An 18,510-nucleotide genomic window follows, 5' to 3' on the forward strand; every position below is an offset into this window, starting at 1 on the left:
GCTACCAATCTCTGTCTGTCTTTGATACTTTATCATTTACTCGAGTATCGAAGTAGTTTAATATGTCCACGTGTCACTTTTGTATTTGACAAGATCCAAGCAAGACAGCTGAATAACAGGATTTCAGAGTTAAGAGGGGTGTGGGGTTGAGTGAACATGCTAATTGTGACTTGGAGCAAAGACTGCATGTTCTCCCTAGGCAGATTAGGGTTCTAGATATCCTCTAAGAGTAAGCCAGTTTGTTTTTTAATTGTTTTGCTTTAAAACCTGAGATTGGTAGGTGTTATTGAATTGAAGGATTTATTATCCCTAGCATTTTACAGCGAATAATAAAATTCTGTGAAAAGCCTTGACTGTCACCCCAATCTGGCTGCCTTTTTGAATAGTTTAAGATTTAAGAGTAAAAAGATAGACTCTTAGTTCTGCCACCTCCAATGAGCCCTGAGTTTGCTCACCAGCAATTACCTGCACCGTCACCCCCTCACCCCACCGCCTTGTCGCCATAGCAGCTGTTGCCTTGCCAACACCAAGAGTCCCTGACTTCACTGCCAGGACAGGCTGCTGCTGTGCTAAGAGTCCCCCTGTGGCCACCTTCCTCTAAGATATGCCTTGCTTGTGCCACCATCTTGTAGCGTCCACTGCTGCTGCCTCCAATTGCTGGGAGGAGCCACATGCGCCATCAACATGTCTGACCAGCAGGAGGCTGACACGACTCTGCATGGCTTTTGCAGCTGTGCCGATGCTGCAGACTAACCAGCCAAAGAAAAGGAGCATGGAGGAAAACGTAAAGATCAGAAGTTTTTAAAAAAACAAAGCAGTTGGGACCAGAATAGCCCCAGGCAAGAGCCCGCACACAACTCTGTTACTCTGCTGCCATCTTGGATATTCAAAAAGGCTTTTTGTTTGAGGTATTTAAGGATGAGTTTAAATTACTGATCAGCAATGAATTGTGGAACAGGTTCAAAGAGCTAAATGGACTCCTGCAGTTTCCGTAGACTAAACTAGTGAACAAGTAAAGAAGCTGCCTACAGTTTTTCCAGTTTTCATCTCTTGCTCTTGGGAATGGACTCAATCAGTACAGTGACGTGTTTCAAGTATTTGCAGATGAGACTGTGCAAATCACATTGCCTGCATAGCCCCCACTCAATCTCTTTGCACGTTTACTAACCTGGCTGATACTTATTTGTCATTCGCACCCCTTTGTAGTGGAAGCATTGCTCAGGTGGAGTACAGTGTTGTTCTGTCTCACTTGCAATGACTCTTGATCTCTGCACAATATTTGCAATTCTTGTTTTTCTTAACTCACTCACTCTATAATGACTCATGGGACGGCCTTGCTTGATCCATGCTTGGCAATAAAGTTAAAATTATAGGTATAACACCTCCAATGACTTATCTTCTATCCCTGCACCATCTACTTGAGGGTACCCCAAGACTGTCTTTGTCCCTGATAACAAAGTGTGGAGCTGGATGAACACACAGCAGGCCAAGCAGCATCTCAGGAGCACAAAAGCTGACGTTTCGGGCCTAGACCCTTCATCAGAGAGGGGGATGGGGACAGGGTTCTGGAATAAATAGGGAGAGGGGGAGGCGGACCAAAGATGGAGAGAAAAGAAGATAGCTAGGGAGGGGATAGGTCTGTCCAGGGAAGATGGACAGATCAAGGAGGCGGGATGAGGTTAGTAGGTAGGAAATTGAGGTGCGGCACCTCCATTTCCTACCTACTAAACTCATCCCGCCTCCTTGACCTGTCCACCTTCCCTGGACTGACCTATCCCCTCCCTACCTCCCCACCTATACTCTCCTCTCCACCTATCTTTTCTCTCCCTCTTCGCCGCCTCCCCCTCTCTCCCTATTTATTCCAGGACCCCCTCCCCATCCCCCTCTCTGAAGGGTCTAGGCCCGAAACGTCAGCTTTTGTGCCCCTGAGATGCTGCTTGGCCTGCTGTGTGTTCATCCAGCTCCACACTTTGTTATCTTGGATTCTCCAGCATCTGCAGTTCCCATTATCTCTGTCTTTGTCCCTTCTCTGGTTTATTTTCCTCATGGGGATGTTCATCTGAATTTCTGGTGTCAATGTCTACGTGTAAAATGATGATTCCCAAATCAAGCCCTTCTGTCAAAGTACATTAGTACTTACCTCAAACCTTCTACCCTAGTCTAATTAGTTCTACCTGTTGGACATGCAGTCTTGTTTGCATTGCCTCTACCTCCAGTACTTTGTCAGCCATAAACTTTGGTGCTTCTCAAAATTCTATACACGTTCCATTAATCCACCTAATCCTCCCTGTCTCTTTCCCTCCCCACCTCACAACATGCATACACTTGGACATTGTCTCTGTGCAAAATAATTTGTTAACCTTTTATCATTTTTGAATGAAATAAACCTTAGTTTTTGGTGAAATCTGTCTCAGTGAACCAGAGGTCACAATCTAGATAATGAATGGGGAAGTGACCAGAATTAAATCAAGGTTAGATTATGTGGAAAGGGGGCAAATATAACAGCTTAAATTTTTCTCCTGTTTAGAGTGCGGGTACCTGAAGACGGAATACAGATCTTTACTCTGTTAAAATATCAGAAGGGTTGGGAGAGCTGGTGGACCAGTAAAGTTTGTCATATTATGCATTTGAGGCATGTAACCCTCTTTCTGATTTTTAGTGTGTAGATGAGTTTAAGGGAACCATATCCCCTCATTTGACAGGTTGAAAATGGTCTGTGAACAGTAGTTTCTGTCTATATTTGCTTTGGTAAAAATGAAATCAAGTAGAAGCATTGGACCACCGAAGAGAACTCAAGTAAGAGGAAAATGATGTGGTTTTCTAAAGTTAATGAGGGCCACAGAATGGATAAACCACCACAGTCACAAGAAATGTTCTTTGTCACTTTTTTAAGGTTGGTTGGTACTAACTTGTCAGATTTCAGTAGGCATTTCCTCTAATTTTGCTAGATTATTCCCTTTTTTATGAAATGTCACCATGTGGTGGTTGTTTGCATTGAGGCATCATGTGTTGTGAGGTTCTGAAAGTGGAAGAGATGGGGCCTGCAGAGAGTGAATCATTTGCAATGTCATCTGGCACTGTGGCTGGGAAAGTAAGATGAGTGTTCAGTAGTTTGTTCAAAATGCATTTCTAATGAATAAGTCTTGGACACTTTTTGAGCTTGGAAGAGAGAAGCACAACGTGAGTGAGACTTTATCTGGGGCAAGGCAGGAAGTACTTGAATCTGTAAAAATCCTTCTCATCCTTGGGATGTTCTGGAATGCTTTACAGTCAATTGAAGTGCTTGCGTCCGATCTCTAGAAGGAATTGTTGTAGCCAATTTGTGAAAGCAGGAGTGCATAAACCAGGAACAAAAACCAAGTTGCTGGAAAAGCTCAGCAGGTCTGGCAACATCTGTAGAGGACATAATAATGTTTCGGGCCCGGTGACCCCTTCCTTCAGAACATAGTGTTATAAAAAGCGATGTGAATGCAGTTTGAAATAAGATCAAGTTCAGGTTGCATGACTGGAATGACAGACCAGTGCAAAGTATGAGCACAAAGTTGATTTTATAAAATACCAAAATACAAAAATATACAATAAGAATTTTTTTTAAATGCTTCTTGCCTCCAGATACAAGATGATTTATCTGGAGGTGAAATGCTGTGAATCCTCATCCAATTCATTTGCAGCTCTGGAAGGCTAGAATGGGAGAGTAAACTTCTTTTTTCTGCAAAAGTGTCTTGCAATAGTAAGGCATGATCTGAAACCGTCTTGCTGTGATTCTTGCAACATAAACGAGTCATGGGTAATGTAGTTAAAAAAAGTTTTGATGGACTTCAAGTCACTACAATCTCAGACACATGTATGCCTGAGTTTAGGCTCTAATTTGGATGTACTGTAGCATGCCTTCCTTGCGGTGTCATGGAGACAGCTTTTACACAGTTAGCCCGAAGGACATTACCATGATGGTTGTGTGTGCATGGCCCTTTTTTTTAAAAAAGGTGTTTTGCGGCTGTGCGATTTATAACACCATAGTGAGAATCAAATGGAGGTGAAGGAGTGGCTTAACTAATTGCATTGAAATGTTGTTCTTAATGAAGTCAATTAAGCATTTGGGAATTGAGTGCATTTGAGGAAATATTTTGCATATAATTTGTCACCAAAGGGAATCCATTTTTTTTAGTGATAGCAGAAGATTGAGACCTGCTTTGATTATTTGCTCCCCATCCTCTTTATAGTTTTGAAAGAATCCAAAGTTCGTGTTCAAGGCTTTGTGGTAGCTGATGACTTGCATGGAGTTTTGGAGACTAAGTTGTTGTTCATCAGGGTAGAGTGCTAGAAATCGAGCCCTGCTATTTCCAAAGTCTTCACAAAAGTTAAACAGTATGCAGAATCCCCAGTTTTTCAGACCCAGATTGAAAGGCAGCACTATAAATTCTATCTCACTACTTCTAAACTAAGATATGATAAACGGAGTGCAGTGGAGGCTAGGACGTTAAATGTCTTCAAGGCAGAGATTGATAAATTCTTGATCTCGCAAGGAATTAAGGGCTGCGGGGAGAGTGTGGGTAAGTGGAGTTGAAATGCCCATCAGCCATGATTAAACGGCAGAGTGGACTCGATGGGCCGAATGGCCTTACTTCCACCCCTATGTCTTATGACCTTATGATAATTCTGAAGGGTCTAGGCCCGAAACGTCAGCTTTTGTGCTCCTAAGATGCTGCTTGGCCTGCTGCGTTCATCCAGCTCCACACTTTGTTATCTCAGATTCTCCAGCATCTACGGCTCCCATTATCTATGATCATTTGTGGCCTTTTGCGTGTCTTCGTACTCACGTTTGAACCAACGCTATCAAAGTCTGCTAGGCTAGCATGCTTCCATATTGCACACGCAGACTGAATACTACTTGCATTTCAAAAAGTCTGAGAATAAATGGAGTTTCAACATGGATTGGATTTGAAGTCCCTTTTGTGTCCACTGACCAGAAAGTATATCTTTACAGACATTTTTTCAATCTCTTTTGCAATGTTGCAATTTTATTTCTGTAAGTTAGGAAAATAAGACTGAATACAGAATGATAAAAAGTGAACTTCTTGACTTTTACCTCCCAAAAACGTTTTCTTTAAAATCTTTCAGTATTCCGGGCTATCATTGCCTGCAAATGTTTCTACTTTTAGTCTCATTTTAATTTTTCTGAATATTTTCCTTTTTGAGTATCCTTGCTTTATCACACCTTCCTCAGTTGCTTTAAAGCTACTTTTGTCTTAAATACTAAATTATATTTACCTAATGAGTTTAGAAAAGCAGGACAAAGTACTTCAGAGGCACAGTCAATGAACCAGTATTGAGGCAAAGCAGTAGGAATGTAATGGGGTTCAAATGTTAGCCAAAAAGAGAATTTAAGGAAATTTACTTTTTGTTTTTGGTTTCTCTTAATCCAGTCTCTCTCTTTCTTGCTTTCCCACCTCCCTTTTTTTAATCAACCTATTTACATATGTTGTAACATACATCCGGGAAAAGTAGGACCTGAACCCAGGTCTCCTGTTTCAAATGTAGAAACACTACCACTGTACTACAAGACCCTTCTTCTCCCCATTTTCTACCTCCTGTTATAATATTTAATTTTACCTGTTTTCTCAGTCTGTTGATTTCCTAATTCTTGGAACTCCTTATTTAAGGAGATAGTATGTTGATTTTCCTGTTCACAAAGGTGAAGTATGCCTTAGTTCCCTTGCTGTGTTATTACCACCAATAATGAATAACTTTTCACAAAACTGTTTTGCTTTGAAGGTTGCAGGAGAGACCCTACCTCCGAAGGTGATCAATATTTACTAGTCTACAGCAAATTCTAACCCACTAGCTTCTAACTTCTCACCACTGGAGCAACAAAATGCCAGGAAATGTGCTGAAAAATAGTAGCAAAGTTGGAAGTCACCAAGATCTAGCAGTTATGTGACCTGACCTGGACTTTGGAGTTAATTTTGGCCAGAATCCACAGTTGCAAAATAAAGCTTAAATCAACAGGGTAGCCATAAACTCAGCAGGAATCAAATGTTAGTCATTGGGCTTGTAAGCTGCTCTAAGATATCGTTTTAAAACTGGCTACAAAGGGGAATGTAATTGAATAGAACAATGAGTTTATGATTAGATTAAAGGCAACGGACTTGGTCTTTCTAGTATTCTGCTAGTAGGTTATTGCAGTCAACTAGGCTAGATGCTAACTATGCAGTTAGGACAGGACTCTGCATGCTGAACAGTGTAAGAGGATTGAAACAGAGCTAAGTAATCCCACAATTAACATCAGATCATAGCTCTGCAATTCTGCCACATCCAGTCGTGAATGGTGGTGGACAAGTAAACACCTAACTGGAGGAGAAGGCTCCACAAATATCCCCATCCTCAATGATGAAACAGCCAAATGTTTGGTGCAAAAGATAAAGCTGAAGCTTTTGCAGCAACCTTCAGCCAGAGGTGCCAAGTAGATAATCCATTTCAGCCTCCTGTGATCCTCAGCATTACAGATACCGGCCTTTAACCAATTCCATTCACTCCATGTAATAACAAGAAATGGTTTGGAGACATTAGATACTGCAAAGGATATGGAGCCTGACAACATTTTGGCAATAGTACTGAAGACTTATACTTCAGGTCTTGCCACAGCCCTCGCCAAGCTGTTCCAGTAAGTTACAACACTGGCATGTACCTGAAAATGTGGAACATTGCCTCGGCATGTTCTGTACACCAAGTAGGGCATATTGGATGGAACCAATTCCACCCACCCCCGCCACCACCACCACTGCCACCACCTCCAATTAGTCTAATCTCAATCATCAGTGAAGTGTTGGAAGATATCATCAACAGTGCTGTCAAGCAGCAGCTGCTCAGCTGTAACCTGATCACTGAAGCCCAGTTTGGGTTCTGCCAGGGTCACTTGGCTCCTGTTACAGCCTTGGTTCACAAGTGGATAAAAAAACTGAATTTTCAGAGGTAAGTTGAGAATGAGAGCCCTTTGCATCAAGGAGCCCTAGCAAAACAGGAATCCATGGGTATCGGGGACAAACTCTTCACTGGTTGGAATCATAGCTGGCACACAAAATGGTTGTGTTTTTGAAAGTCAGTCATCCTGGCTCCTGGGCACCTCTGCAGAAGTTCCTCCGGGTAATGTCCTAGGCCTAACCATCTTCAGCTGATTCATCAATGATTTTTCTGCCATCATAAGATTAGAAGTGGGGATATTCACCAATAATTGCACAGGATTCAGCACCACTGACAGCTCAGATACTGAAGCAGTCCATGTTCAAATGCAGCAAGATCAAGTCATTGTCTAGAGTTGGGCTAACAAGTGGCAAGTACCATTCATGCCACACAAATGCTGGGCTGTGATCATCACTGTTCAGAGACAATGAAATCACTGCCCTGTGACATTCAATGGTGTTATGATCACTGAATCCCCTACAGTGAACATCCTTGGGCTTACCGTTGACAGGAAGCTCAGCTGGACTCATCACAAACACAGCGGCTGCAAGAGCAGGGTGGAGGCTAGGAATGCTGGAGTAACTTAAACACATGACTTTCCAAAGACTGTCTCCCATCTGAAGACACAAGTTAGGAGTGTGATGGAATACTCTCCATTTAGCTGGATGGGTACAGCACCAACAACACTCTAGACAGTTCACACCATTGAGGACAAAGCAGTCTGCTTGGTGGGTACTACCTCCACAAACACCCACTCACTCCACCACCAATGTTCAGTAGCAGTGGTGTGTACTACCTACAAGATGCAATGCAGAAATTCGTCAAAGAACCTTAGACAGCACCTTCGAAATCCATGACCACGTCCATCTTGAAGCACAATGGCAGGAATATCACCTGCATGTTCCCCTCTGAACCACTCACTGCAGTTTCTGTCACTATTGCTGAATCAAAATCCTGAAATTTCTGCCCTACAGACATTTGTGGGCCTACCTACAAATCAGGGACTGTAATGGTTCAAGAAGGTTGCTCAACACCAGTTTCTGAAGGGCAGCTTGGAACAGCTAATATAATGCTGGCTGGTCAATCATGTCCACATCTTGTGAGTGAATTTTTTTAAAAAAAATCTTGTTTTGCACATGCAGTGGAACCATCAGATAAGGTGGTAAAGAATTGTGTGGTGTTCAGGTACATAAATTCTGGTGTGTGCATTTTTTTTTCATGTGGGTGATATTATCAAAAAAACAGCATATAGCTGAATAAATCACAGGGTCCAAAGATATATGCTTGCAGTGGGGACTGATATGAAGGGTCGGAGAAGCAATTGTATATTCTTTGTGGCTTATGTCAGCACTCTACAAGTGAGCTGTGACATCAAGCCCACTCCTGTATTGCTGCAGATGTGACAACTGAATCTAACTACCAAAAATGCTCAGTTTACCTAACTGTTTAACTCTGTTTAAAAGAAAAACAAAAGTTGCTGTGTATTTCTACCAAAGGGAAAATTATTATTTTTACTTCATCCAAAGTGATCCTCTTGACTACTGATGAAACTCAGCTGGTCTGGCAGCTTCTGTGGGAAGAAAGCAGAATTAACATTTTGAGTCCAGTGATTGTTGATCAGAATAAAGTTATTGAATTCAAAATGTTAACTCTGCTTTCTCCTTTTACAGATGCTGCCAGTTTTGCCAATAGTTTGAATTTGTTTTGGATATTCAGCATCTGCAATCCTTTTTTTTGTTTTTCATTTTATGATCATAACCGGAAGCCAAAAAAAAAGCTGTGCAATAATAAAATTAGCTAAAAATTTTAATCCTTTTTAAAACTCCCCCACTCAGAGAAACATTCGAGACCAAATAGACAAAAAGAGAAACTGAAGCATCTGCAGATGCTGTAAATCAGGAACAAAAACAAAGTTGCTGGAAAAGCTCAGCAGGTCTGGCAGCATCTGTGAAGAAAAACTGTTAATGTTAACCATTGAGAGTAGTTTTACTGAGTCGGATAACAAAGACAATTGTAGGTGAATGTCTAGTGATATTGATGGTGTTGTTTGTGACTTTGATTCTAGCTGTTCTCATGGTTGGGAAGATTTTCTCTTTTTAGAGTAAAGTTGAGGGAGAGATAGCAGGGACCTAAGAGTAGCAGCATGTTGACAATGTTCTTTTGTTTTCTGGAGGCATACTCACTCTCCCTTAGAATTTGTTTATTTTCTAAACCTACATTTACCTTCTGGGACTGTGAGCAGTTCATTAACTTTTTGTATAATATGCCCCAAATTCATTCATTTTATTAAAATTCCAGTTACTGGGTAAATTCTAGCAAAATTATTGCTGCTAGGCTTGGGAGCAAGTAGGTGCAGGGTAGGCATCAAACCGGAGAACTTTCTTTTGGTAAGTTGTGCTTGGTGCCACATCACTGTCTGTCTATTTTTAGTCAAATTCATGAAGAAACAGTCTAAAATATTTTCATTTGAATAATACATCTACGGATTCTTAATATGGATTGAGTACTATGCATTTTTCTTTGTTTTTTTTGTTTATTGCATCATTAAAGTAAACATTTTGAAGCTGTAAAACAACTCCATTTCATCGTGAATGAAGATTGAAAGAATCCGAGCTCAGCATTAGGACTTGAGGGAGGAAGTAATAAACTAGCTGGAAGTATTCAAGTTGGGTGAAGGGTTATTGGCAATGGTGCAAAGGCCTTTAACTAATATTATAAACTCCAACAGCATGAGCTCTGTTTTTGTCCTTGTTTCACACCTGCTCTGGTACAGTATGAATAATTTTCTCAAATTATGGTTGTTGTATAACTTCCAGTTGTTACCACAATTGTTAATTTTGTAAATAAATTTAAACTCAAATGAAAATATGGCTTTGGTTTTTATTACCAGATGATTGCAGAAATAAATATATGCAAGGAATTTAACTGTTGCGTTTGGTCATGTTATTAAATTTCCTGCAAAACTGCTGGGATTCAACCAGGCAAATGTAACAAGCCACTACAATGTTCAAGTTCCTACACTGGAATTGCTGTCTTTTTTTCTAACTTTGCAATGTGGGGTCACCGTCACCCCCAAGATGTTAGATATTTCACGACCATGTCAAAGAAAAACAACAATCCTTGGCAAAGAATTTCTTTCTATTACTACGTGAAATGCAAATAGTTTGCCAACAAACATTTGAAGTGTCAATAAATATGACCGCTGGTTTATAAACAAGCCACTGGTGCATGAAATTGAGTCGATTGATCCTAGTCCAGTTTGGATATATGGGGAAGATTTACAGCAGGATGAAAATCTAGCTGTTTTTTAAAAAAATCATTCAGCCAAATCCAAATAATTTAAGATTGTGATAGGGTAATCAGCCAACATTATTATGACGCTGTAACAGGGGAAAAGCTGAAAGAGAGAAACATAAGTGTAGGGTGTAGGAAGTAGGAGCAGGCCCATTGATGCTGCACTATTCAATACGATCATGGCTGATCATCTAACAGCGTACTCCTCTGTTCCTGACCAATCCACCTAACCTGCATATCTTCTGGACTCTGGTTTCCTCCCACAGTACCCAGAGGAAATCCCTGCAGACATGGGGAATATGTGTAAACTCCACATAGGCAGTCACTTGTGGTAGAATTGAACACAGGTCCCTGGCACTAAGGTTGCAATGCTAACCACTGAGCCAACGTGCTGCCCTTCGTGCATTTATCCTATCTAGTCCTATTCGGATTTTATAGGCTTGAGACCTCTGGCAAATCTTTCTTTTTTCTTTTTTTCTTTTTTCTTTTTTCTTTTCTTTTATAATCTAATGTTCTAATTAACTTGCTCTCACCTCTGGAACAGGTGGGCCTTGAGACTGGTCCTCCTCATCTGGAGGTTGGCACGTTACCACTCTGCTATAAGCATTTGCCAAAGACCCTCTTGACTCCAGTGGATATTTTTGACATAATAGAATAATTGTCCAGGTGTCCAAGTTTGATAAAATGCACTTAAACTGGTGTAATACTTGGAAGTGCATGATAAAATAAGGCAAAGTCAACATAGTTTCATCAAGGGGATGTTGTGCATGACAAATCTATTAGAATTTTTTTATGGAGGTAACTAGCAGGTTGGACAAAGGAAAGCCAGTGGATGTTATCTACCTGGACTTCCAGAAGACCTTCAAGGTGCCGCACAAGAGGCTGCTGAGTGAGATAAGGGCCCATGGTGTTAGAGGCAAGGTACTAGAATGGATAGAAAATTGGCTGGCAGTCTACCAGACAGCCAGTCAGTGGGGATAAAAGGGCGTTTCCCAGGATGACATCCAGTGACTAATGGTCCTCCACAAGTGTCAGTGTTGGGACCACAGCTTTTCATTTTATACATTTTGAAGATCTAGATGAAGGAATTGAAGGTGTTCTGGCTAAGTTTGCAGATGATACCAAGATAGGTAGAAGGACAGATAGTATTGGTGAGGCTGCAGAAGCATTTGGACAGTTTGAGAGTAGGTAAAGGGGCAGCAGATGGAATACAACATGATACACAACAGTGTGAGGTCATGCACTCTGCTAGGAAGAATCGAAGCATAGATGATTTTCTAAATGGGAGAAAATTCGGAAATCTGAAATGCAAAGAGACTTTTCGGGTTATCGATCAGGATTCTGTTAAGGTAAACTTGTAGTTTCAGTTTGTATTTGCCTTCCAAACTACCATGTTGGCATGTTGAGAGGATTGGAATTTAAAAGCAGGGATATACTTCTGAGGCTTTATATGCTGTGCTCAATAATATTTAGAGTTTTGAGAGATTTTAGGCCCCATACCTCAGGAAGGATGTACTGGCCCAGGACTGAGTTCAGAGGAAGTTTGCGAGAATGATCCTAGGATCAGAAAGGCTTATTGTATGAGGTAAGTTCGAGGACTCTGGGTCTATTCTTGATTGAGTTTAAAAGGATGAAGGGGGATCTAATTGAAACTTACAGAATTCAGAAAGGCCTGGACAAAGTGGACGTTGGGAAGGTGTTTCCATTGGTAGAAGAGACTAGGACCTGAGGGCTTAGTCTTAGCGTAAAGGGAAGATCCTTTAGAACAGATCAGGAGAAACTTCATCCACAGATTAGTGGTGAATCTATGGAATTCATTGCCACAGACTGCTGTGGAGACAGGCCATTGAGTATATTTAAGATGGAGATAGATATGTTCTTGAGTGTCAAGGGGATACATGGTTACAGGGAGAAAGATTTGCAAGCCTCTCTGAAGGGTCTAGGCCCGAAACGTCAGCTTTTGTGCTCCTGAGATGCTGCTGGGCCTGCTGTGTTCATCCAGCCTCACATTTTATTATCTAAGTAAGATTTGCAACCCCATTCTCCCACTATCGGCTACAATTGAACGGTGGAGCAGTGTCAACGGGCTGAATGGCTTAATTTCTGTGTCTTATAGTCTAAATGGCTAAGACAATATTTTATGAATTAATTTTGAAATTATACAGTGTGATATTATAATTTGTGGTTCGATTTTTGACACTAACACTGCTGTTTGTTTTTCTAGGTGAATTTTGTAGTATGCCAGTTGTTTGCTTTGCTAGCAAGTGTATGGTTTCGACTTTATCTTCACCCAAGTAAAACTAGCAGCTATGTCAGGCATGCAGTTGCCACACTTCTGGGACTTTACCTTGCATTGTTCTGCTTTGGGTGGTAAGTATTGCATTGAAATTTGTTCTTTGTTTTGAAAAAATATTTCCTAAATGTCAAGCGGAGTGTTCTTTAGCCTCATGGCTATTTTGCAACAAAAAAATTGCCTTTCGCTTGTTAAGCTAGACAGTATTTGATGTGAATCAGATATTCAGAGTCATCATTCAGTTTGGCTCTTGTTTTTATTAATTATCCCTGTTGTATGCTTCCAGCAGAGCTAGGAATTTTTTCTTTTGATTCTCAGACCCAATAAAGTATTTGACTGCTTCTTTCTGACTTTTGCCAATTTACTGTCGATTAATCATTTCATAGAAGACTGAACTGATCTGCAGAGGAAGTGGCACATCATATGATTTTGTGTGTCAAGGATGGGTCTGCTTGTCACCTAACTAATGTATGGTAGGGCACACATTTGCTCTTGATTCTCATGTTTAATCTGGCCTTAATATGCAAGGTAATGCGTAGAAACTTTTGAGGAAACTTTGGGACTGTGTAGCTATGCAGGTTAGAGGGAGCTCTCATAGCAAGCCAGAGGATTTTGGGAGTGTTTCAAAAACCAGCAAAGCACAATCAAAAAGTTGATAAGTAGGGTAGCTGAATAGGAAGACCTAGGAAAGTAAGCCTATTGTGAATATGAAAATAGATTGCAAGTGTTTTTACAAGTCAATATAACGGAGCATAGCAGAAGAAAATGTTGGGGCTTTAGGAGGGAGAACAGGACAAATTAGAATGAGGAAAATGGCAGGAAGGTTGAACGAATAGTTTGTGGAACTGTCAGAGGATAATTATATATCAGAAAGAGAGAGCATTCGAGGGCCTAATAAATCGAGAAACCAAAAACAATTAAAAGAAACTGGAGACTAAGAGCCAAGGACCTGACATACTGCATTCTTGGAGGCAACTACAGATATAGTAGATGCTCTAGTTATGATTTCTCAGTGTTCTTGATTATACAAAATCCCAGGAGATGGCTGTCAGTAAAGCACTATTATTAAGTAGGTATTGAAAACGGGGAACACAAAGTTAATCTGACAGTCAGGAAAATGTTGAAATATATTACTACAGAAGTTTTGCAATGCACAGTAAAGTCACAATCAGACACAATTTAGTGAGGTTTTAAGAAACAGCAAGAGTGTTTGACAAATTTATTGGGGTAGAGTCAGGATTAAATAATGAGACAAAGATGAGCTGATCTCATTTAACTGATGAAACAAGGTGTTAGGAATGGCAGATTTAATATTTTGTCGAAGTAGTGCAGGATTGATGTGAAAGGAAGAAATTCTTTACAGTGTGTGGTAATGACCTGTGAAGGTATTGGAAGCAAAGATGATTTCAGATTGTAAAAGGAAGTTGGATTGACACCAAAGGAACTAAACATTCAAGGATAGAGTGTGGTCATGAGAGTCAGTGGGTTAGTCTATAGAACTGACATTTGTTGCAGTTGACTGACTGACACAGGAAGCAACCATTGTAAGTTTTTGATATTTAATAAGACATTTGCCTGTCTTGATGCTTCTGACTAGTGGATACACTTTTTTTTTGCTAGGTGGAAAGACTTTGAACTTGTGTTGAGTTGCCTCTGATGGCCTTGGTGGGCAATAGTAGGCCAGGAAAGTTGACATTTCGGGTTGGGACCCTCTTTCAGAAAATTCTCAGTCCCTGAGGTGTCCTGACCCGAAACATCAACTTTCCTGCTCCTCTGATGCTGCCTGGCCTGCTGTGCTCCTCCAGCTCCACACTGTTATCTCTGACTCCAGGATCAAGCAGTTCTTCCTATCTCTGTTGGGGACTTTTATCCTCCATTTTCAGCATTCAGACTGTATCGTGCCCATGTTGAGAAACAAGTGACTCTCCCTAGGAGCCGAGGTCGCTCTCTGAGAATTGTGACACTGTTCTCAAGCAAATATATAAAGAGTACAGGGTGCAGGAGTGATTATGGTGCTCTGGGAACTGCTGTCAATGCTTGCACTTGGATTTTAAATTGTCTGTTTTAATGTCACTGATAGCTTGTTTTATTGGTGGAGGTTGTGTGGTGGCAGTGCTGCAGTGTTCATAAAGCTTGCTGCTCTTGTGTGAAGCTTTCCGACATGTTGACAGAATAGCTTGCTAAATTATACAAAGGCTCAAGTGGGGGAAAAAAATTCTTAAATTTTAAATAATGATTCAGGTGAGAGCATGTAGTATATAGATCTATGTGAACGAAAACTGATTTTCAACCTTTTGATTCGTTTGAGGTTTTTTGATTAGTTTGATCAGAAGTGGTTGGTGGAGGGGTGGGTAAGTACCCGGAAAATAATATTCACACTTTAATACCTTTTGCAGTTGAGCTGATAACTCCTTTTTGAAGTTGAGATTCTCAAGCAGCAAGTTGTTCATACAGATGCTGGAGAGCTTTAACATATTCCAGTCAGCACTTGTTGATTCTGGGTGTGAGATGTGGACCCAGCAAACCAAAAACAGGGCAAAGAACCACTAGAAGCCAGACTCCATGCAGGAAAAAAAACAGGAAAAAAATTTTGAATAGAACTTTTTTGTTTTTGTTTGTCTTAAACTTTTCAGTTGTGACTCCATACAAACTTATACTGGCTTCTAAAGTTTTATGGTTTTGTGAAATCTGCATTGCAATTTTATTTTACGCACGAAATAAAATTTGTTATAGAGCAGTTTTGCAATGGGGAAAAATATTCTAAATATTTAATGCTATTGAAATGAATTTAATGTTAACAAAGTGAATCATTGTGCTTTTTCCACAATGAATAGATAGAATAATTTGCAGCACTCAAATATTCTCTGCTCTCCCCCACCCAGCCTGGAGGCCAGCACACATTCATGTGACTTTTTTCAGTGCTGTCAACTAAGTCGTATAACTGGAAGGGATTACTTTCAAAACACATCACAGGACTTTAGCAATGAGTGAGCTCAAGGCAATGCCAGGATTAGAAAGTGACTTAAATAGTGTGATCATTTGAGATGTTCTAGTCTTCTCACAGCACTGTGTTGGAAAGGAGCACTAAAAGTCTCACAGACGATGACTGTGAAATCTATCTTAATAGAATCTTGAAGTGATTCATGTAAAAATTGCCCTTAAAACCAAAGGCGTTAGTTTTTGTCACTGCACACTATAACCTATCAAAGCTTTAATAGATCTACTGATGACAGAAAGATAGAAAATAGGAGCAGGTGTGTGCAATTTGGCTCATCAGGCCTGCTCAGCCATTCAACATAATCATGGCTGATCCTCTAACTCAACGCCATACACCTCGACAGCTGTAGCTTCTAGAAATCTATTTCCTAAATATATTCTGAGACTTTGTTTTAAAGGCTTGGAGAAATAATTCCTGAAGTTCACCACGCTCTGAAAAAATCTCTCCTCATCTCCTCCGTCTGAAGTGGGCTTCTAGCCTGATACCATGATCCCTTTTTCCTGTCCAGTCTTGTCAGAATATTATACTTGTCAATGAAATGCTGTCAAATTCTTCTAAACACTCCAGTGAATACAGGTCTAGTTGGCTCAATCTCTCCTTGTATAACAAACCTGCCCTCACAGGTACCTAGTGAACCTTTGCTGCACTCACACTATGGCACGTATATTTTTTCCTTTTTGTAAGCAGACCAAAAATGTACAAAGCACTGAAGATGTAATCTCACCAATGCCTTGGGTAGTTGTAATAAGACATCCTTTCTCCGTATAAGGCTCCATACTCGCTCAAACCCTTATGAACAAAGGTGAATATACCCTTTTGCCTTACTAGTTGCTTGAATTCAAGCAATCAGTGTACAAGGATATCTGCACTTGCTCACACCAGCACACTTGTGCTATGGGTTGCTTTAAATTGCACACATGAAGCAAAGGTGCAGGTTCTGGATTAGAAACTCTGGAACAGGGATGTTGGGCTTGGGTTGGGGGAGTCACCTCTTGGTAGAGGAAGGTGGTGCAGGTGGATTTGGATGCAGGTGGGGAAGTGGAAAGGGGGCAGGAAGGGAAAGGAAGGAATTGGGAACTTGGAAAGAGAGGCAGAACCTGGGATCTGGGGGAGTCTGTTCTTCCCCCATACCCCCCAAAAAAAACCCACCAAATGAAACATCCTCCCCTGCCTAGCAATACACTTGCGTATGTCCCAACCCTCTACCCACTGCCCCCACCTCCTTGCTCTATTTCGTCCTTCCTTCCCCCCCCCCGTCACTGTGCCTCCCCCTTGCTCCCTCATAACCTCTTGCCTCACCTGCCTCCTGTTCTGTCTCCCATCTCCTCACTCCGCCTCCCCCACCTAAATGAGAATAATAGAAATACTCCAACCCATACTTGTGCATTCAACGGTTCAAACATGTGCAGCCAAGTAAGTTAAGATGGGAAGATAGATTAAATGGTTAGAGTCCATAAAAGTTAGTTGGATGTGGATTCATTAGATTGATACTATTTTTGATTTTTTTTTCAGACAGGGCTCAATGGACTTTCTGAATTCAGGATCAGGATGATTTAAAGATATTGAAGGATTTCTGTTTGTTCACCTGGAGTCAGCAGTTGCTAGTTTGATTTTCAGATGTTGCCTGTGGATATGGCTTGTCGAACAATACGCAGGGCTTAAACTAGAAGGGTGACGAGTCCTCACCTTGGGTCCTCCTTTCTAATTTAATTTTGTGTTCTCTGGCTTGGAGAGAAACGGTTTCTGAAACAGTTAGTTGGTCCATCATATGATATCTCCTCAAACTGATCGATTTAGCCCAACATGGTCTTAGCAAGTTGATTCCAGGTCCATTGTTGAGGCATGATTTGTATTATGACTAGAGGAGTTGCTGTATTGCCCAGGATCCATTGTTCGAAGTATGTTTGATGGTATGGGCCATATCCAGTTGAGGATGCAGGTTGCCTGAATGCTTTGTTTAGCAGACTTTTTTCCATAATACTTCTTTGTAAAAGAAAGCAGCGTATCTAGAATTCATATATAATTGTATCAGCAGTTGTAGTTTGTGCTGACTGACTCTACTTTGCTTAGGGCGTCATTAACCTTAAGATTAAACATGTTTCTTCTAGGTATGCCTTGCATTTTGTTGTGCAGAGTGGAATTTCTTACTACATCATGATCATTGTTGGTGCAGGGAACATGCAAAAGTAAGTATTTTCAATGGATGCTATTCTGTTTGCATTTTAATTTAACTGTATCCAGAATTTTTAAAGTGGCACTACCATAAATGCTTTAAAAAGAAAATCATCCCTTGATGTGAGCAACTTTAAAAAGTTGATAAAGCTAAATAGGCATGAAGTTTTCATTCAATTAGATTTCAGATCATGTCACTGACAATGCTCATTTTGAGAGATACCCTGGCAATGTCTCCACGTGTTCAACTAAGCGTTTCAGTCGGGGCACTTGGAAAACAATAGGTCTGAGCCTTGTGAATGATCCTTTCTTCTTCTGGCCTCATGCTGCATGATATATGAATGACGCAACAGTCACAGATTCTAATGTGTAGAATACTATCAATGATGTTCAGGAAACCTTCAACATTGCCATGCAAATAATCTTTGGTAGGCACGAGCATGTGCCCTTTAACAAAGTTAGGCAGTGATATCTGAGCACCTTTTTTGATAATCTTGTATGTACATTCATACTGACTTGAGATTGGTTAGCCAAGTGGACATTATGCTACAAAAAAGAACAAATGAGGAGTTTTGAGATCTCTTGCCATAACAGATTGTAGGTAGGGATTTTGTAATCTGTACCAGCAGCACCTGGCCCTTGGTCAAATGTGCTATGCCTGTGTGACTCATCAGAAATACATTTTCCTGGGAAGGAACCAAGGGATCAGTTAAAGTGTGTTTGCTTTTACGCAAGGAATATCAGGAATAAAAGTGATGAACTTAGAGCATGGATCAGTACCTGGTGCTATGATGTT

The 18,510-nt window shown here is 40.7% G+C and overlaps 1 protein-coding gene across 3 annotated transcripts in view; it reads left to right on the forward strand.

Annotated features, from left to right (window-relative positions):
• Nucleotides 1-18,510, forward strand: part of mboat2b (membrane bound O-acyltransferase domain containing 2b) — a 114,820-nt gene that overhangs the window by 41,315 nt on the left and 54,995 nt on the right. For all 3 annotated transcript variants that reach the window (XR_007247580.1, XM_048531416.1, XM_048531418.2), the window contains exons 2-3: nucleotides 12,476-12,621; nucleotides 17,651-17,728. Coding sequence is in view for 2 of the 3 variants with exons in the window: in XM_048531416.1 (XP_048387373.1) it covers nucleotides 12,476-12,621; nucleotides 17,651-17,728 (224 nt within the window). In the remaining variant the exon portion in view is untranslated. The remainder of the gene's footprint in view (nucleotides 1-12,475; nucleotides 12,622-17,650; nucleotides 17,729-18,510) is intronic.

Source organism: Stegostoma tigrinum, chromosome 4 (genome assembly GCF_030684315.1).
Source record: "Stegostoma tigrinum isolate sSteTig4 chromosome 4, sSteTig4.hap1, whole genome shotgun sequence".
NCBI lineage: Eukaryota > Metazoa > Chordata > Chondrichthyes > Orectolobiformes > Stegostomatidae > Stegostoma > Stegostoma tigrinum.